At 36.6% G+C, this 22,035-nt stretch overlaps 1 protein-coding gene across 1 annotated transcript in view; it reads right to left on the reverse strand.

Annotated features, from left to right (window-relative positions):
- Positions 1-22,035, reverse strand: part of Stk26 (serine/threonine kinase 26) — a 67,118-nt gene that overhangs the window by 15,711 nt on the left and 29,372 nt on the right. Inside the window, exon 4 of the mRNA XM_070039719.1 lies at positions 6,004-6,234. Within this exon, the coding sequence (XP_069895820.1) occupies positions 6,004-6,234 (231 nt within the window). The remainder of the gene's footprint in view (positions 1-6,003; positions 6,235-22,035) is intronic.

Here is a 22,035-nt window from a genome sequence, read left to right on the forward strand (position 1 = left end):
ATATGCAGAATATAAGGAACTTACTGCAAAATACTAGTGTGCTAAAATATGGGGCTTTATAAGGGATGTATTGCATTAAGTTTAAAGCTGTTCTTTGGGAAAAGACCATTTCAGCAAGGCAAAAAAATTCATTTTCGATTTCCTTCAAGTTTTATAAGAAAACACTAGACAAATATTTGAAAGACTATGCCAGGATACTGAACATATACTGGATGTAAACACATATAACATTTCAATGAAAAGTAATGAGAGAGCCACAAAATGTGCGGGCTCTATTTTGAAATGTTTTACTTCTTCATTCAACTTTTTAAAAATAAATATTGGTAGTAGTGGTGGTGAGGGGTTGTAGGGAGGCAGTGAAATTTCCTTAATAAACAGAAAACTAAAGGCAGTTTCAACAGCAAATAAAGGCATGATTCAAATTCTACTCAATGCGTGAGTGAACTTCATTTTAAGATTTACATTGAACTAGCAAAATATTTAAAGATTATAAAAGATTCTTCCAATATTATGAGATCAGAAAGGAAGGGTTTGCTTATTTTAGCCCTCTTCATAAAGACTAACTTTGTCTGTCAAGAAAATCTGCAGTGAACTCAAATGAAAGGAAAACACTGTGGTCACACTGATGTGTTTGTCTGGTTTTCACTCTTGTTTTTAAAAATGAAGTTATACAGTGAGCTCAGTCAAAATGAATACCTTGTACACGTTTGCATGTCTCAAGGAAATCACTACAACTGCATACAGTTTTAGAGAGCATATAATTTTCTCTCAAATGCAATAACCTTTTCCTTCTGCTGACAGTGAGGTCTTAGTTATGTAAGATGTCCCATGTAAGGATAACCTGAGAAAAATCCATGTCCTACATTTGTCAATTACTATGACTCTGTCATCTAAAAGACAAGAATGGGTGACAATATGTATGGTAAGTCAGTTGACAAAGCCAGACTCAGTTTATACGAACAGGACATGCCCTAGAATTATGCTTTTTTCATTAAACAGAGTCCTGCTATATCTGACATGAATTTTTTAGTTTAGAAAGATAAAGAAATGTTAGCCCACACAGATTATGACTTAATGTAAGTGGAAAGTAAGAGTTGTCCATTTGAGAAAACAATTCAAATAAATAAGATTAAAAAATTACAAACTCACAGGATTTTTCTCATTTTCTGTGTATATACATTTATCAACATATATATTAGAGTATACATACATAATATTGATTTTAAATTGATTCAGAATTCAAATAATATCAACCTGATGCATACTACTATAATTTTATAATAAATCATATTTTGCAAAGAAATGTTTTACTCAGACTTCAATTAGTGAAAGATAAAAGATCAAATTTATCTTAAGAATAGAGATTAAAAATATTTCAGTTTCGCCGGGCGCTGGTGGCTCACGCCTGTAATCCTAGCTACTCAGGAGGCTGAGATCTGAGGATCGCGGTTCAAAGCCAGCCCGGGCAGGAGAGACCATGAGACTCCTATCTCCAATAAACCACCAGAAAACCGGAAGTGGCGCTGTAGCTCAAGTGGTAGAGCGCTCGCCTTGAGCTGAAGAGCTGAGGGACAGCGCCCAGGCCTGGAGTTCAAGCCCCATGACCGACAAAAAAAATAAATAAATAAATAAAATTTCAGTTTCTTCTTTTAAGAAATACCTTGGAAAATGTATTATGTAGCTAATTGGTCTAAATATATTGTATAATCAAACTTTGAAATAAAGTAAAAAATCTGGTTTCTATTTAAGATTAAGTACTGTATGACCAAACTACTGTGCTAGGCTTTGAAGGCATTTTTTTAAGTTGAAAAATTAAGAAAAACTACAGTGTTGCAATATATTTTCCATGAAAATACTGGTTAGGAATAAATAAAGGCTAAAAGCAACCACTGAAAAAAGCTACATTAGTGTTGATTCTCAGTGTATACCCATTTTAAATTGTCACTCAAAAATAGTTCATCTGTTATAGGTGCATAAAAACTGGAAGGGTTCAAGTTTGTTCTAGATTAAGTCAAGAATTATTTGTATTCAATTCATAAAAAGTAAGCCTGAATGAGCAGACACACATAATCCTCATCAACCATTACAAACATAAAAAAGCAATTTCCTGGGATTGCCTACTACCAAGCCTGCTGGGAGAACAGAGAGGGTGCTATACAAATATTGAGATTGAGAGATGATATATATTGTATAATATATATTATAATCACAATAATTATATAATAATATACATAGGAATACAATCTTCCTGTATAGCTAACATAATCTAATTAAAAAATAAATAAACCTAGCCAGGTGTGAGTGGCTCATACTTGTAACCTTACCTACTCAGGAGGCTGAGATCTGAGGATCATGGTTTGAAACCAATCTGGGACAGGAAACTCCATGAGACTATCTCCAAACAACCATCAAAAAGCCAGAAGTGAGCTGTGGCTCAAGTGCTAGAGCACTAGCCTTGAGCAAAAAAGCTCAGAAACAGAGCTCAGGCCCTGAGTTCAAGCCCTAGGATGGACAAAAAAACTAAACAAAAAACAAACTCTGCTAAATTACAGTTTTAGAAACAGTTAAGAAAAAATACACTATAAAGCACTAAAATTAGTAAAATATAGTAATATAGTATAAAGTAATAAAATAATTATATAATCCATTGTAATATACTATGTTACCATAGTATACAATATATAGTATATAGTAGTATAGCATCTAGAAAAAATAGTGAAACTAAATAGAAATTATCAGTATTATCACCTCTTCTTGGGAACCTTTCTTTCATATAACTCTTGCAAAAGAAATAACAAAACAAAAACAAAAAACAAAAACAAAAAAAAGAAGAAGAAGAATACAAGTGACTACATGCTTCCTCACTCCTTTTTTTTCTTTTCTTTTTCTATTTTTGTCAGTCATGGGGCTTGAACTCAGGGTCTAGGCACTGTCCCTGAGCTCTTTTGCTCAAAACTAGTGCTGTACCACTTGGAGTCACAGTGCCACTTCTGGTTTTCTAGTGGTTAATTGGACAAGAGTCTCATGGACTTTCCTGTCCCAGGCTGAGTTGAACCACAATCCTCAGATTTGAGCATCCTGAATAGCTAGGATTACTTGCATGAGCCACTCAAAGCTGGTTGGATTTTCTTAAGAAAAAAATATATATCTTCCATACGTGTGTATCCTCTATACACTTCAATCATAAAATTTATCCTTGTTTTATGCAATACTGGGCTGTGAGGTCCTGGCTTAGAACTTCTTGGTTCATTTTTATATCTTTAGTATCAAGCACGCTGCATGACAAATGGTGGCTGACTGTTTAAATATATCTTTTTACTGTGTATTCATCCCTATTCATTGAATTCATGCCATAATAAAATAAACCACCCTTTGATTTTTTGTGGGTTTTTGTTTTTTTGTTTTTTGCCAGTCCTAGGGCTTGAACTTAGGGCCTGGGCACTGTCCCTGAGCTTCTTTTGCTCAAGGCTAGTACTCTACCACTTGAGCCATAGTGCCACTTTGGCTTTTTCTGCATATGTGGTTCTGAGGAATCAAACCCAGGGCTTCCTACATGCTAGGCAAGCACTCTACCACTAAGCCACATTCCCAGCCTAAACCCTTTGTAAACAGGTGGTGAAATTGATGATGTACTTCTATATCAGTATTATTATAAATATGTACAGGTCAAGAAAACAATTATAGCCAAGCATAGTCATGCCTCCCTATGATCCCAGTACTCAAGAGACTGAGCCAGGAGAATTGTGAATTCTAGCTTGGGCCATATCTGGAAAAGGGGGTGAGCAAAGCAGAGTAAATCAGCGAGAAGCAAGATGGAAGTGTGGGAGATAGTATCTTCAGCATTTACTACAACAAAAAACAAGCAAAAACACTCATACACAAACCAAAATAACTCAAGGGAGGGGTCCAGGGCCCATTTCATAGGAAATGGACCCTAGAATGAATGTGAAATAGCACAGTGGAGTCAGAGATGCAGAATATCCTTACAGTGAGGAACGGCTCTCAGGCTAGATCAGTAAACCTGAATTTGAGCCACCAGGAGACCTTGGGGGAAGAGAGAGAGAGGTAGAGAGAGGGAGAGGGAGAGCGGGAGAGAAGGATTGAGAGAGAAGGGAGAGAGAGAGAGAAGGGGGAGGGAGAGGGAGAGCGAGGGGGGAGAGGGAGAGAGAGGGGGGGGCGGCGGCATCTGTAATCGCCATCAGAGAGCAGTGGCTTGTTCCAGCACCAAGCAGAAATATTTATCATCTGTTGCTACTCAAAATCGACAGCCTCCCTCCAGAATCCTAGGTTGTGGAAGACAGGGAAAGGCGAGTTTCCGACTGCTGCTGCAGGAATGCCGCATTCTGTGTGTCCAGCTCAGAATCCAGCTCTGCAGCTGTTCCATGTCCATCCATACGTCACACAGCTTGCACCCTGGCCAAGCAACATCTGCACACCAACTCTGTGAGCAATGAGAGCCACCTTGAACTCCAGACTCTGACAAAGTTCTGTTACCACACGGTAATTTACCATACCTCAGCCAACTGTTTTACCATTTTAGTAAACCTCGGCACTCCTGCCGGCACGAGAAGCACCAAAATGTCACTGCACAGGCGCAGACATGTTCAGCAGTTCAGGATGGTGTAGTGCGCCTAAGCCTGTATGATGGATTTGTCTGTGTCGGCTGCTGCTTTTACCACACCTCACACACCTACTTGAGTATCGCCATCATCATCTGTCTCACAGTGAGCTGCAACCAAGGCTTCAAGCTGTTTATTCTCTACACTTTAATACGTACAAGTTCTGACACTGAACCCTGAAAGCCAAAAAACTCTTGGCACATTCTCTCCAAACACTCGTCTATTATACACGCCTCCATTGGTTTCAACTTGAGGTGTCACGGTTCTGGAACCAGTACAAATACAGTTTTGAAACTGGTTATGGTAGCATATGCCTTTATAATCCTAGTACTTGAGAGGCAGAGTCAAGGATGATCACAAATTCAAGGCTAGTCTGCTCTACACAGCAAGTTCAAGGCCAACCTATGATACACAATAAGAGCCTGTCTGAAAACACAGAGAGCTAGAGATGTACCTTAGGGATAGAATGCCTGCCTAGCATGCACAAGGCCCTGTTTCCAATCTGAGCAACACAAAATGAGTAAATATAGGCATATAAGCCTAACTTCAAGAGAAAACATATAATTCCACTTAATTCCATTTTAACAAATACTAAGTTCACTATAAGCTGTGGATTCTACAACTATAGACACAATGATAGGTCAAAAAATACTTCACAAGAATTCCATGTGTGTTAAACTGTACAATTTTCTTGCCATTATTCCCTATACTACAAAGTATAACCACTATATCATAGCATTTAAACTTTATTACTTACAGTAAGTAACCTACAGATGCAAATATTATGTCATTTTATATAATATATGTGTTCATTCAGTGGTTTTGCAGATTTGAAGAAGGGGGGATGGAACCATTCTCCTGAGGATGGTGTGGATCAGTTGTACTTATCATGTGCTAAATATCTGCCATATTATATACTAAGTAATATGAATATTAAGACTGGTTAAGTCTCCTACCATCAAGGACTCCACACCCTGATGGAGAAAGAAATGTGTGAATAATCACCATTATTCAATGGAGTAAGTTAGATCCTTATATATGCCATCCATTTTAAGGTTGAGACAGACTGAACTGTTGAGAATAGTCTGGAAATCCAGAGGGACATTTTTCCCTGACAGAGACGATGTCTTAAGACCACCTGCACTTCTGGTCTCCTATCAACCCAAAAGTTTAGATGTTAAAAACAGTACATCGGAGCATTGAGATCAACTCAGGATAAAGGTGTCCAATTGAACAATGGTTTATTTGGTACTATAAATGCAGCTAGAATCTACCTAGAGGTCAAAGACCACCAAATCCTCTTTTAAGACATCACCTCTCAAAAAGCTAGAAAAAAGCACAATGAAAATGCCTTATGATTTCGATAATACAGTACATATATTACCTTTAAATATGATCCATAGTATTTTGTTACATAGGAACTGTCACACTGGCTCAGAACTGTTATTTCTTGCTGAATGTCTTCTATTTCATCCTCGGCTTCCTCAAGGTCTATGATTTTAATGGCAACCACTTGCTGAGTACGATTATCAATGCCTTTGAAAACTTCTCCAAATGAACCTTTCCCAATGCGTTCTAATTTTGTGAACAGTTCTTCAGGATCAGCTATATTATTCTGAGGGAAGAAGGAAGAGAGAAAGAACATGGTTTGAATCAAAAACATTTTTAAGGCAAGAAAATCAATCACTTAGGACAACATTTCCACAGATTTTCAGTTCATTCTTATTTTCAGTTGTATATACTTATGAAGAATCATGTGATCATTTGATTTATGCATATTCAACGTACCATGATCACATTAATTCACATTCTCATCTGCTTAAACATGTATTCTTTGTTGTTGTTTTTTTCAGCATACAAATTCCTTTGACTCCCTACATTTGCTTTGTGAGAACAATTATGATCCTGAAAAGCCAGCTAGTCTGTATTCTATTGGACCACCCACACTAAGGAGGCTTAGCTGTTCCTGCTGCCCAAACAATCCCATGGAGCAAATGTTGGTGGGGCCTGCCAAAGGCTTGGGCACTTCTTTAAAAATAAAACAGCTGATTATACACAGTTTGTACATTAATGCAAATGTGGCATTAATGAAAGAACACATTGCTTGGGCTAAGGTGAAATATTGAAAAATTCAAATATGCTTCCACTAGTACCTTTAAACTCTTCTTCTCTGTCTCTAAGATATGTCAGGTACCTTACTTATGCTTTAAATAACCATTCTAACAATCTGGAATCTGATGGAGAGAGAAATGTGTGAATAATCACCATTATTTAATGGAGTAAGTTAGATCTTTTTTTTTTTTTTTTTTTTTTTGGGTCCCGTCAGGGGGCCTGAACTCTGGGCCTGGGCGCTGTCCCACAGCTCTTCAGCTCAAGGCTAGCGCTCTACCACTTGAGCCATAGCGCCACTTCCGGTTTTTTTCTTTTTGCTTATGTGGTGCTAAGGAATTGAACCCAGGGCCTCAGGCATGCAAGGCAAGCACTCTACCACTGAGCCACCTTCCCAGCCCAGTAAGTTAGATCTTTATATACGCCATCCATTTTAAGGTTGAGACAGACTGAACTGTTGAGAATAGTCTGGAAATCCAGAGGGATATTTTTCCCTGACAGAGACAATGTCTTAAGACCAGCTGCTCTTCTGGTCTTCCATCAACCCAAAAGTTTAGATGTTAAAAACAGTACATCTGAGCACTGGGATAGACTCAGGATACAGGTTTTCAATTGAACAATGGTTTATTTGGTACTATAAATGCAGCTAGAATCTGCCCACAAAATACTCAAAGATTCAAACATTTTTTTCTAAAATTGGGATCTTTTCTGTGTGTAATGTTCTCATCAATAGCTGAAGTAAGATTGTATGCCTTTATTAAGAACTTTCACCTGCCTGGGCATGGAGCCACATACCAGCATTAAGGAGGCTGAGGCAGGAATATTACAAGTTCAAGAACTACATAGTAAGACTGTGGGACCAGGAGAGAGAGGAGGGAGAGAGAGACAGAGGGGAAGAGAGACAGAGAGAGAGAGACAGAGCATACTTTAAATAAAAGCAGAGGAAACAAAAGCAAAATGAAACAAATACAAAATACTTGCAACCATTCAGCAGACCAAAGGATTAATATCCAGTATATATAAGGAACTTGAAAACTCAACAACATAAACCAAGTAATTCAATTAGAAATAGGCAGTGGGTATGAATATAGACACTCCTAAAAAGAAGAAATACAAATGGCTGACAGGTTTATGAAAAAACTCTCAGTATTATTATATCATTGGCCTTTAGGAAAACACAAGTCAAAAACTATAATCAGATACTCTTAGGGGCAATGCTTATGTGCCTGTAATCATATAAAATAATATTTATTAAAATGAACTCCAGGAAATGGGGGAAACCACCATAATCAAGTATCTAACCCCAGTTAGATAATGGCCATTATTATTTTTTTAAATGTTGCCTACGGTGTAGAGAAAAGCGAATTCTCCTACAGTGTTTGTGGGAATGTAAATTAGTTCAGCCACTATGGAAATCAGTATAGAAGTGCCTCAAGAACCTAAAAATAGAACTACTGTATGATCCAGGTAACCCACTCCTGTGTATATACCTGAAGGGAATTAGGTAACCATATAAAAGACACACCTGCACACCATGTACGTTGCTAGTCACAGGAGGAAAGATGTTGAATCAGCCCATCAAATGTGACATATTCTAGCTTATCGGGAGACTGGGATCAAGCAGGATGTACAAGTGCATAAGTAAAAGAAGGAAATACAGGGTCTGGGAAGGTGGCTCAGTGGTAGAGCGCTTGCCTTGCATGCCTGAGGCCCTGGGTTCGATTCCCCAGCACCACATAAGCAAAAAGAAAAAAAGCCGGAAGTGGCGCTGTGGCTCAAGTGGTAGAGCGCTAGCCTTAAGCTGAAGAGCTGAGGGACAGCGCCCAGGCCCAGAGTTCAGGCCCCACGACCGACCAGACCAAAAAAAAAAAAAAAAAAAAAAAAAGAAGAAGAAGGAAATACAGTATAGCTAGGCCCCAGTGGCTCACACCTGTAGTCCTAGCTACTCAGGGGGTCTGAGATCTGAGGATTGTGGTTTGAAGCCAGACTGAGCAGGAAAGTCTGTGAGACTCTTCTCTCCAATTAACCACCGAAAAGCCAAAAGTGAGGTGGACTTAAGTGGGAAAGTGCTAACTTTGAACAAAAAAGCTCAGGGACAGTGCTTAGGCCCTGAGTTCAAGCACCTAGACCAGCACCAAAAAAAAATGAATCGGAGAATATTTGAGACGAACAGGAACTAAGCAAAAATTCTACTCAAATTCAATTTTCTCTTGTAGAGAAGACTATAGCACAGAGAAGGAGGGCATATAGCTCAGCAGCAAAGCTCTTGTTTAGAATGCATAAGGCCTTGAGTTTGATCCCCAGCACCACAAATAAATAAATAGAATAAATTGTTCAAGTTAGTTAACTAGTTAACTAGTGGCAAAGCTCCAACTTGAACCCAAATTTCTTGATTTTTCTTGTCTAAAATTCCTTTTGTATAGCTTAGATCTACTTGTAACTTAAGCACCTCTCTTTTGCTTTAAAACAAAAGCTATTTCCATTATAAGCAAATAACACAATTATAAAATGTGTACTTTGTTTATCCTAATGTTTATAGAAGTTAAAAAATTGAACTTCCTAGAATTTGAAAACTGTTGCACATTTTCATCAGGTTTATCCCTGTTTTGAAGTATATATGCTTCTTACAGAACACACATTGCCTTATTATTGTGGTAGAATATTTAACATTGATTCATCATTTTTTAATATTAAAATATACTGTTATTAACTATAGTCACCATGTTGTAAAACAAATCTTTTGAACCTCTTCCTCTTATGCAACTGAAATTTTCCGTCCCTTAACCAATCATTTGTTTCAGCATGGAGAAACTGGCAGGAAGTTAAATTAAGTGAAGTTAAAGGATATAACGATACATACTGCATGATCTCATTCATATGTGACATTTTGAAAAGTTCATCTCATAGATGCCAGAGCTGGGGGCAATTGGATGTCAGAGAAAAGTTGGTCCAAATAATATATCATCATTTTGAACCATCATGCAATTGACTGATACCTATACATATGCACAACAGCCACACATCTCATATTAGAATCTTAAATAAAAGTGATCTGTAAATAATTTTTTTTTTTTGGTCTGGTCGTGGGGCCTGAACTCTGGGTCTGGGCACTGTCCCTCAGCAATTCAGCTCAAGGCTAGCGCTCTACCACTTGAGCCACAGCGCCACTTCCGGCTTTTTCTTTTTGCTTATGTGGTGCTGAGGAATCGAACCCAGGGCCTTGAGCATGCAAGGCAAGCGCTCTACCACTGAGCCACCTTCCCAGCCCCTGTAAATAATCTTGGCTTTCTGTCAAGGACACTATACTTGGGCCATTTTTTTCCATGCCAGTAAAAAAGCTGGAATGGGCCAGTCCCCTAGAGTGTGGGAGGCAGAGTAGCAATGGTATTCCATATCATGATTCCCATAGGATCCCATGTCAGCATGCCAGCAGCTCCAATTCCAGCTACATCAGTGATTTATTGTTGACTTCAGTAACCCTTTAATAGTATGGTTTCCACTTCCATTCATAAAATAGAATCAATGGATGTGCCCCCAAAATTAAAAAAAAACTAATATTTGCTGTCAATTGTTAAGTCTGTGTTAGATCATTTCTGTAGGTCGAGAATTGTTGAAATGACCATATGAATGTTCAGATTATTATATTAATGAAGAAGATAAAACAAATGCCCATAAATTCTTCTAAATTCTTGAAGAAAGTGCTGTTAGTAGAGTATTTCTCTACTTAGCACAACCTCAGGCTCATATTACAAGTATCTGATAAGATTTTTATAGAATCCTTACGAGACCTCTGTGATTTATAGTTCTGAAGGAAAATACTTAGCTTCACTATATTTCATGGATGACAGAATAAGAACTAAGATAAAAATTAAGTATGTCTGTATGTGTTTCAAATTAAACAAAGAATCTTGGCTTGAGGTCAGATTCCTTTAGGTGGTCAGTCACTCAAATTTGTATTTCCAGGTTTATAAGAACTCACTACATTAAACTAAACGTATAAAGAAAAGTTTTTTGTTTATTTTTATAATATGATTGTATTTTTATGTCTCTCTCAGAGGTAATTATAACTTGCCTGTGGGACATAAAATTGCAGTCAAATTGTGAGATTTCATGCGTGTATATATCATGAGATAAATGAAATGTAGTTCAAAATGCCATTACAACAAATCTGTCTTCCTTATGGTCTTCAGAAAGCATTTTATCAGCTCACAGTTGAGTCCCTTTCATTACCCACGCACTTAAAAGGCAGTTTTGAGATGGATGAGGTCAGCACTGCAACTCTGTATTTCTGTGGCAAAGCAAAAACTCAAAGATCCCACACAATACTGTTCAGCACTCTTAAGGCAACCATTTAAACTTTAAGTAATATTGGACATAGCACCAAGAAAAATGTGCTCATAAAGCAGAAATAAAATTAAACTTATAAGTGCTTTTTCATCTTCCTTCTATTATCTCTTTTTAAGTGCATCTCATTAACACAAATACTTAGAATGCAAATATTTTGGTAAAGGATAACTTCGTTAAAATCATTACAAAAGGTTTTGACATCACTGCATGAATAACAGCACTGTGAGGAGTGTCTTCTGATTAGCAATTGTGACTGTACTTTATCTTTAAGAACAAAAGAATAATTGATAATATTCCTTCATCTTAATTCCTCCTACTCAAGAGAAGATAGGAGAAGAGCCTCCTAACTTGCAGTTTTTCTCTTTCCGCAGGCTCTGATCACAGGGAAGGAACAATGAAGCATGCAGAACACATTCTGGGTGGTGAGGAATGAAGTTCTCTACATATGTTTGTAAGACAGTTCAATTCACAGTGCTGTAACAAGGAATGAGACATTTCTTTTGATTCTATTGTCATTTTTTACCACATACTGCTTTTTATCTAAAGTAAGATAAAATATAAAAGGAATGAGAAAAATTTAACCATATCTATCCTTAAGAAAAAAAAAAAAACCAAACTCATAAGAGGCAGCACTTTTGTTAACTAAATTTCCCAAATATGGAGGTCCTTGTACTTCTGTTATTTTAATTGAGGGTAGAAATTTCAGATTATTTTGTTTGGCCAGGTAAATCATCCTGGGCCTAAGATATCTTAAATGAAAGGAAATAACTAATTTTATCTTTTTTTTTTTTTTTTACTAATTCTAGGATCTAAAGTTCCCTTAAACCTTTAATTATATCCATGGGTAAGGGGAAGAAAACATCCTGCAAACAATCACGTTCTTCTCTCAATAAACCAAAACTCAAGGCTATCATCACAATAAATGCTGGATGTAAATTCCATTCCATCATTTAGCTTATTTCTCCCTGACCTTCCAGCCATTCCAAAGCAAAAAAAAGAGGTCTGGTTTCTCATAAGTACTATAGAGGTAAAGAGAGCAGAGAGGTCAGGCAAAATTGGCTTAATTTTGCTTAGCCTGGAAATTACAAGAAATACACGATTAAATGTCAGCTTCACCATCTGTCTCATTAGAGAAAGTGGTGGCCTCGATGAGCTCTCAACTCCTTACTGTTTTGAGCCTGTGTGACTCTGAAGTATTAGAAGCCAAGTGCCTATGTTCTCCTCCCTTTGTCTCTTAGTCTTATCAACCTTGTTTTTGAAACAAGCTAATGGATGAAATAACTTGGACCACAGAGTCAATTTGACAACAGTACACAGTGGCTGAAATGAAGAGTATTTAATAACCCATTAGGCAGGGAAAAAATCAGAATCACTAGTAGGCCACATGCATGTCCCAACTCTGGTAAAGTCATGAAACTAAGCTAAAAGCCCAGCAGAATGAGTCACTGTCCACATGTGTCTCATTGTGACCATGTCCTAGAACGAGTAATGATTCCTAAGAGAGTTGAATGATGGCCAGGAATTCAACAGAGACAGGATCTAAGAGTCTGTTTATTCTTTCTCTGCTTTGTGATGTAAATTCATTTAGAAAGCTAAATATTCAGAAGGTAGCATCGTTATATTTAAAACATAAATAGAACGCAAATACCCAACAAAGCAGACTGTCCGAAGACACACTCAAGTCCAGTGCTTCAGTAGGTAGTAGCTTGGACATCCAAACAAATGCTCTATTAGGGAATGACTCCTTTTCCTCATTTCTGAGCTTTGACTCATGCAATTTTCTCAATGGATTATATCCTGCCTCTCTTCCATCTCTAGATATCCCTGTATCTTTAATTAAAACAACATAACAAAACCTTCTTAATCCACTAGAGAAATACATTGCTTCTTTCTCTGCCCTCTCACACATTGTTCTTTATGCCTCCATTACAGCACACTTTTGATTAAGCTTGCAATAGCCTTCATTGCTATGACCTTTCTATTTTCAACATTAAATTCATTAGGCAAAACTCTGTTACTCAGCACTAGGGACCCTCACAGTACGTATTTTATCCATTGTAGACCTTGGATATTCACTGGGTATTTAGCTGAGGAACCACCTAGAATGAAGTCTTTGGCCTGAAATTATCTTTCATTTACCATTTTTTGACTTTTGGTGCTAGGGAGATTATAGTCAATAAACTGAAAGATGTTAAACTAGGTAAGACATTTTTAAGTCAATCCCTATTCTCCTATGCAATTAACATAATAAAAGCTTCCCAAAATGGATATAATTTTAGTTCAGAAACAGCAGATTTTGAGATAATATAAAGATACACACAAAGAAACCTGACAGTAGCCACATACACAAGGATGCCCATCAGTAGGGTATACAAATGTGACTGGATGTATATCTGTAATCACAATTAACTAGAGCATATAACTATTGAATGTCCTGAGGCAGTCTTAAATTTCATATTTGAATGTTGAGATTAGAAGCCTCCAAGAGCCAAATGTGCATTATCACTAACAGGTCCACTTCTTTTAATTTAGTTGAATCAAACACCATATAGAAACACACAATTCAAAAATGGGTCAGATTTAACCATGAGCATTAGTGTTAAAATTAGAGGGATTATTACTGACTAGACAGGATGTTACATAAATATGTCCTGGGATTGAGAATAAGCCCTCACTATAAAATATTCATTCAGAAAGGGGGAAAAAGGCCATACAATGAAAGGAAGACAAAGACTCTATTAATATATAAGTGGTGAAACAGGTACCCTAATTTATTCAGGCTATTATTTAATCAAACCCACACAGAGCACTTTAAAATGATAGACAGTGAGAGCCTCATTTATGCTATCCATATTAGAGGTAAGATAAAAGGATGCCACTCTAGTACTCTTAGAAATAAGCACCTTTGGTGAGAATCTAAGGCAGCAACCCATTATAGCAAATATCGAACTAAAACGGATAATGTTATGGTGAATCTTTAGCACGCTTATTAAAATGCATTGGATTAAAACAAAATTGATCTGCTCACTGCCTATCTGCTTTTAGATGCAGAAGTCCAATTAAAATCAATAGGTCTGAAGCTGGTAAGCACAGCACTAAATTATTAACACCATGAGTCCTTTTAGAAAATTAACACTGATTGAAAAAGTGGAATTTTACACAGACTTACCTTTTTATTCTTCATGAGAAAATGGCTGCAGAATAATTTCCCTCCAACATTTCCCTCCTTAATCAAATCTAGACTCTGAACGAATTTAATCAAATAATATTTCTGAGGAGTTAGCCAATGGAATTTTAGGACTAAGGAAAATGATCTCTTGGGCCCTGCTGGCTTTAGCATCCTCTGATCACAAGAAAGTGATACTTGATGGCATGTTGGCATCAATAGCAAATTATTTTAATAATCCTGGCAGGAAGAATGGAGCTGAGAAGAGATTATAAAAGAATGGTCTCTAATGTGATAAACTCCTTTCATTTCCCCACCATTAGGAATGTCATCAGCATGTGTTATTTATGTGTGCACATGCATGTGTAGGGTTAAAGGAATGTGTGTTGTTATTTCTGAAAAGCTAAGCTAAGAAGAACTACTACAAATGAGCATAAAAGGTAGCTCTGCAATGGATACCTTAAACTTGTATGAGATACTAGAGAGCTTGTTGGAGTATCTCACCCTCAATGATGATACTTAAAATTATTATTTCCTTTGGTTTTTTTGTTTTTTTTTTATTGTTGTCATTTTCTTCTTCTTCTTTTTTTTAAATTTTATTTCCTTTGTTTTGAATTGAGATACCATTCTTCTCCCCCTCTCCCCAAATCGATCGATCTTGAGGCTTGAACTCAGGGCCTGAGTGCTGTCCCTAAACTCTTGTGCTAAAGGCTAGTGCTCTACCAGTTTGAGCCACAGCTCCACTTCTAACTTTCTAGTGGTTATCTGGTATCACGGACTCACCTGGTTGTACTGGCTTTGAACCATGATCCTCAGATCATGGTTTACAGGCGTGAGCCACCAGCAACTGACTCCATTCCTTTTTTTAAGCCCTAAGTATTGTCATAGTATTACAATTTAGAAAGCTCTTCTATTTTTTGTTGTGAATTAATCTTCTCTAGAAGCTTCATATTTCCTGAACTTTTTCATACCTTCCCCAAGACCCCTTGCCATGATAACCAATAGCAATCTGAATGTCCTAATTGCTGTCCCTACAGGTACACAGGCTCCACTTTTTACACTCATTGATCTTGATGCCATTGCTGCCACCTGTGCATATTTCCAAAGCACAATTGCAACTTTTAACAAATTAAATGTCTAAATAAAAGGGGAAATGCTTCTTAATTATGAGTTATCTACCAAGGAATTGAATCATTTCATTGTTAACAATGATCATAAACATAAAGCTGATTCTATGTTTTCTAGTCACATCTGACCAATATATACCAGTGTGAAAACAAACCATTTTATCAGTCAATATTTACAGCCCTGGTCTATATAGCCATCAATTTCACAGAACTAGGATTCCCCAATAAGGATAATCAAGATTTGGCGCCAAATTTGCATACATATAAAATCGGATTTTTTTTTTAATTTCAAAAAGTGTTATACAACCTGCACTGATGGCTGGCACCTGTAATCCTAGCTACTCAGGAGGCTGAGATTAGAGGACTGCAGCTCAAACCCAGCCTAGGCAGAACAGCTTGTGACACTTTAATCTCCAATCAGCCACCCTAAAGCTGTAAGTGAAGCTAGAGCTTTAGTGGTAGAGCACTAGCCTTTAAAAAACTAAAAAAATAAAAAGCTCAGGGACAGCATGCAGGCCCAAGTTCAAGTCACAGGACAGGCACATGTATGCACATAGACAAACAGACATGCACATACACATGCTATCTAGGAATTTTAAGAATCATAAGGTTTTAGAGCTGGATATGTCCCTTGTAAAACATCTGGCTTTTATGATTTTACAGTGAGTGATTTCTAGCTGAGGTTAAGCAGGGGAGGACAATGACAAACAAGCAATCTTAGGAGAGACACAAATCACAATGTTTCTTAATTAGTTCTTGAACTGCTATCTCCAAAGTAAGCTTGATGACTGATTCAACATAATTAAAATGCTGTAAGCATTGTCTACTCAAAAAGGTCTGTGATCTACAACTTGAGCTGACTTGTACCCTATCATTTTACAGCCCTAACTAGAGAGAAAGGACCATTCACCAAAGAAATCCTGACTGCCCAATCCAAAATGACTTAAAAAAAAAAACATTGCGAAAAATACAACTCTCTTTGTCCATTCTGGCCAAGGCTAATTTCTTTGCCTCCCCTTGTTGCCATTTTTCACACCCAGTTTTTAAGTTTGCTCAGTTACCCAGTGGGTACATTCCTGGCAATCTCTTTGCAGCCTAGCTTGATCCATCTTTCCTCAGGATTTCTACTCAGGCTAGTATGGAGTCACTGACAGCTTTCAACAGATGAGTGAAAGAATAAATGCTGTGCTTCAGGTAATTCCATCATGTCTGCACATAGCCTTGAGTGTACTTAGTGACAAAGGCCAGAATGACACGATAAAAGAAGGGTTGAGGCCTGACACTTACTGAGAAAAATTGCTGATAGAACTTCATGATTAAACGTGGAAAAAAAGGAAATCAGCACCAAGTTACAAATAATGTCTGCTGGCCTTGATAATTTTGTGATTTACCAATACATGCTTTACAGCTGACAGCACCTCCCTGGTTAAATCAAGGAGCTAAGTGGCATTTGATAGAGCTTGATTATTTCCTATGCTATGATCTAATAATATAAGTGCATTTTTGATTATTATTCTCCTTATTGCTGACAAGGTACCTGAGATGATAATTGTAGGGTGAAGACACTTACACCATGCAAGGATGAAACAAGTGTGATTGTATCTGACACTTATTGTTGGCCATTCATATCCTTCTGTACTAGATATGGCCATTTAGCATAAAATAATGATAAAAGCAATTAATGCACATTCCTGCTTGCCCTTATTCCTTTATGAAATTCACCCATTTTTTTTCTTTCTGTAGAAAATAAGAGAAATATTTAAATATATCTAATACACAAATCTATACAATTACTTATCCATTATCATTAGCAATATACCTTTCCACATAATTTAATCATTAAATTAATTTTGAAAAAGGGTGAAAAAATGCAGTCATGGTACTCAGTAAACACTATGTGGAAAATGATCTATGTATGCAACTGTAGACAGGAATGCAACAGGGAAACTGGGAGACAGTAAAGGAATGGGTGACGTTGCCCAAAAAGAAATGTATTCATTATCTGACTTATGAAATGGTAATTAATCCCTCTGTATATCACCCTAATAATAATAATAATAATTGTAAATTTATTTTTAAAAAGCAAACAAAATGTCTGTATATTTACCATAATGTGAGGGCCTTCCTTGAAATCAGCGTTATAATAATGGTACTACTATATAATATATAATGCAGTTGTCTTAGTAAGAGAAAAACTTTTCTGATAAATCCCTAACCTAGGTGTCATACCAAATCCCTAACTTCAGTAAAAATACTATAAATCTTTATCTTTCTTCTGGGTATGTGCATGCCTGCATGGGGTGTGTGTGTGTGTGTGTGTATGTGTGTGTGTGTGTGTGTGTGTGTGTGTGTGTGTGTGTGTGTGTGTGTGTGCTGGTCCATGCCTGCATGGTGTGTGTGTGTGTGTGTGTGTGTGTGTGTGTGTGTGTGTGTGTGTGCTGGTCCTGTGGCTTAAACTCAGTGCCTGGGCACATCCCTTAGCTGTTTCCACTCAAGGCTATGCATTCTAGCACTTGAGCCACAGCTCCACTTCTGGTTTTTTTGTTTGGGTAGTTAATTGTAAATAAGAGTATCATGGTTTTCCTTCCCTGGGTTGACTTTGAACCACTATCCTCAGATCTCAGCCTCCTAAGTACCTAAGATTACAGGCATGAGCTACCAGCTAATCAGCTACCAGTCTAATCAGCAATTCTTGATGGGGTTCAACGTCCTAAGATAGATTTGGGAAACTGTTTCTGAAGAGGTCCACATAATAAATATTTTAGGCTGTGTGGGTCAAGCACATATTACAGTTTCTAAGCATCACTACTACTACTACTACTATTACTACTAACAATAACACTTCTTTTTCTTCTTCAATTCTTCAAAAAATGTATGTAAAAAGGGCTGGGATGTAGCTCAGTGACAAAAAGTACTTGCCTTGCAAGTTCACTGTCCTGGGTTCAATTCCCAGTACCAAAAAATAAAAGACAAATAATACAGTTTTTAAAAGTGTGTAAAAAGTATTTCAGTTTGCCAGTACACAGATTGCAGAGATAATTTAGCCCTTGGCTATTTGCTAACTGTTGCCTGAGGGCCACATTGTATGTACTAAACTAGCCCAACTGCATGGAACTTCAGTCTTAGTTATATGTCTTTCTTAGGAAAATTGAGAAAAGAAGAACTCAAACCATTTTCTTAATGTTACAGTTCATATAGAAAGCTTCAGTTGAGAAAGGCTACATTAGATTAACCACACTTTAAAAACACTATTGAAAGAAGGTGGGTGATTATTATGTTTTAAAAAGACACTCTGCAGCAGTGGTACTCACTAGACACTACATTGAAAATGAACTGTATAATTTGTGGGCAGAGATGGGTGGGAAAAATTGGGAGAAAGTGAGGGAAGGAGTGACACTGTCCAAAAAGAAATGTACATTTTACCTGACTTATGTAACTGCAACCCTTCTGTATATCACCTTTATAATAACAAAAAGAAGAATAAAAATATATACAGACACTCAAAAGTATTAACCAGGGGGAATTTAGACATCTAAAATTGTAAGCAAATATCCTTTTGTCCAAAGCAGAAGGTAAACATTATAGCCTTAATATCTCTTAGTAGAAAATTAATTACACAGAGTCAAAAGGTAAATTGCACATTAATTCCCTTGGTAGCAAAGGAATTATGTTTAATTCAAAAATTGCTTGTAATGAGTAGCCCATCACTCTGATGTATAAATAATTGTGCATATCCTAGTTTTACAAATAATGCCCTGGTCCTAATTCCTGATGCGGATGTCACAACTTAATGGTTATCTATGCATTCTTCTTACTTTTCAGCTGAGGACATGCTTAGGAGGCATTATTTCATAGTACAGTGGAATATGTATATATATATATATATATATATATATATATATATATATATATATTACATAGCATCCTTCATCTTCATTGGTAGAAGGCAATGATTTAGTACCTTCCTGGGGAGCAAACATTCTCCTGCTTGCAAAACACTTGGCTATATTAAATAGCAATATTCATTCACAATGAATATATTATCTTTTCAGAGAAAGTTTTTAAGGCTAACACTGTACCTTATCATTCAACCATGATCACCCCTTATACTATAATTGCATGTCATGCTGTCATTAAAAATACACACATTAGAGGAATCAAATTTAAATGCTTCTTGCTATTGAGATTGAGTCAGATCCCAGACATGTAGGTGGACAATGAGACAGAGCTGCTTGTATTCTACAACGTGAGGAGTGGGCTGCAATCTCTGGATAGAAAGCAAGCAGTGGATTTTGAGGTGTTTTATTTTTCAAAGTATGAAGACATTTGTACTTTTTAAACTAGTAGAAAGTTAAGATCAGTAATAGAAACCAGACAATATTTAGAATCTATCAATGTTCTTTGAAAAAAGTAATTAGACTATTACTACTACTGAGAAATTTTCCCTCAGCCAAAAACGTAAATCAAATTGGTGCTAAAAAGTCATCAGGCAAACTTATTTTAAAGTAAATCTGAGATGTTACTCAACCTTGGAATGCTCTAAAGAACTATTTTAATCATTCCCCGAGGGAGAACTTTAATGCCAGAACCTTCTGTAAAAGAAACAATAATATTAAGTCCAGTCATTTGAAAGCAAATCTCCTTTCTCATTTGCCTTTCCTCCGCCCCCCACCCAAGCAGTCTGAAATAGCCAAATAAAATCCAATGATATTCTGACATTTTTCCTTGCTAATAAAAAGTATTCCTTTAGCTACCAAGGAGGAGAAAAAGGCTACCCCAAAGGATTCCAAGTGTCCAGAAACAATTTACATACCACCCAAACTGCACATGTTAAATAGAAAAACAACTGAAACTAGAATGCTTAAGTCACTATTCAGCCTTCTCAGCTTTCACCAGCTTCTCCTAACCCAAAAAGACACTTTATATTTTTAACTGTCACCATAACAAATTAATTATGCAAATCAGTTCTATTACACAAGTCATAAGCAACAGGAAAGAAATGAATTACTATTACCTCCCCAATTTCCTTCTCTGTTAGCTTTTTCTCCCCTCTGCAGAAAGTAGAGAAATTTCCCATTCTAAAATAATACAGTGAATTCTCAATCTTTAAAGCAAAAGGATTACTTTGCCCTTTTCTTGGAAATAATGTCTTTCTCTTCTTCCAGAGTCCAGCATTTTTTCCCTCACCTACATTTTCAGGTTGCTCATGAGGTAGCAGTAATCCTTGGATATTATGAAATTCTACCTTTCCCAAGCACGGTTTACCCAGCAGACTCCCAAAAACGATGCCTGAACCTCAGCAGATAGAAGATCCATAGCAACCAGCGTGATAGTTTTTCCCCCCACTTGCTATTACCAGAAATCACAGTCCAAAAAGACGACCATGGAGGTGTCACCTATGCTAAAACCTCAAAATTGATTCATTACTTAACTACTTGAATCCCACGTTTTCATTTTATGTGCCCTTTGGGAAGCTTGTGACAGAGTAAAAAAGATCTTCAGTGACAGTCACCATTTTTCATAAAGAGATAAATAGTTAAAAGAAAAAAGCAGCTCTCTGGGTGCAAGATTTTGTTTGTCACTAAAACTGACTTCAATGCTTGGTCCCTTCGATTCTCTATCAGTTTAGAATCTATAGTGTGAAGGACTTATAACAAATTTCACTTCTAAATCAGAGTGTAGATAATGATAGCAAGTTTCTGTTAACTAGAAGTCATTTGTATACTGCTCAATATCTCTGATCTTACTAACGGCTAAATGGATTTGTATTTATCAAAGGCAGTTTCTTTGATGCAGTGATTCCCTATAAGACTATTTATTCCATGGAAAAAATTAAGCAGCCCATTGGAAATCTTGATAAATGTAATCCTACGTAATGATCAATTCTAGTTCACTAAAACTGTTTAATACTAATATTGAATTCCACTAAAAATTATTTCCCATGATTTGTATCCTGTATAGAATGCACTGCTCTGGATTCAATTCAAATATCAAAGGCAGAAAGAACAATCTTGATAAAAGTGCAACATGTGTCACAATAAAAGTGCATGTAAAATCCTCATAACCTTCTTATACATTTGCACATAGGTAAATGTACACCTTTTACCTTAGAGCAAATACAGTCAATGAGCGATTCTATATAACTATATTTTTCATATAACAAAAATATTTAGCAACTCATGAATCCTACATTTTTTACTGAAAATATAATTTTTACACAAATTTTCTTTTATGCATATTTTCTGCATAAAATCATATCTTTCTGCATTTTGGGTCATCTTTCACCAATTTTTGACAATATATTTTCATATTTGTAAAAATGTTATATCTGTAATTGGTACAGTTAAATAAAGACTCATCAAGCAAAGGTTGAGCCTTAGCTTTGTTTTTTGGAATAGATTAAATGTGTTTACAAGTAGAAAATGTACTTCATGTGCAACACATTGTGTGTGTGTACATTATGCATACATCCATCTGTCCCTCCAGTCATTTATCATTTTCATCAATAGAAACTTCTGTTTTCACAAAGATGAAAAATGGGTGACAAGACTAAATATCTCAGAAAACACCAAAGAAAGCTGAAGTGTAAGGTAAGCACACTTAACTTTTCACATCCAAACAAATGTTATGCTCTGAAGAGGAATCAATTACCCTAGTGAGTCTAAGG

The sequence above is a fragment of the Dipodomys merriami genome, unplaced genomic scaffold, assembly GCF_024711535.1.
Source record: "Dipodomys merriami isolate MVZ:Mamm:240054 unplaced genomic scaffold, mDipMer1.0.p SCAF_3, whole genome shotgun sequence".
Taxonomy (NCBI): Eukaryota; Metazoa; Chordata; class Mammalia; order Rodentia; family Heteromyidae; genus Dipodomys; species Dipodomys merriami.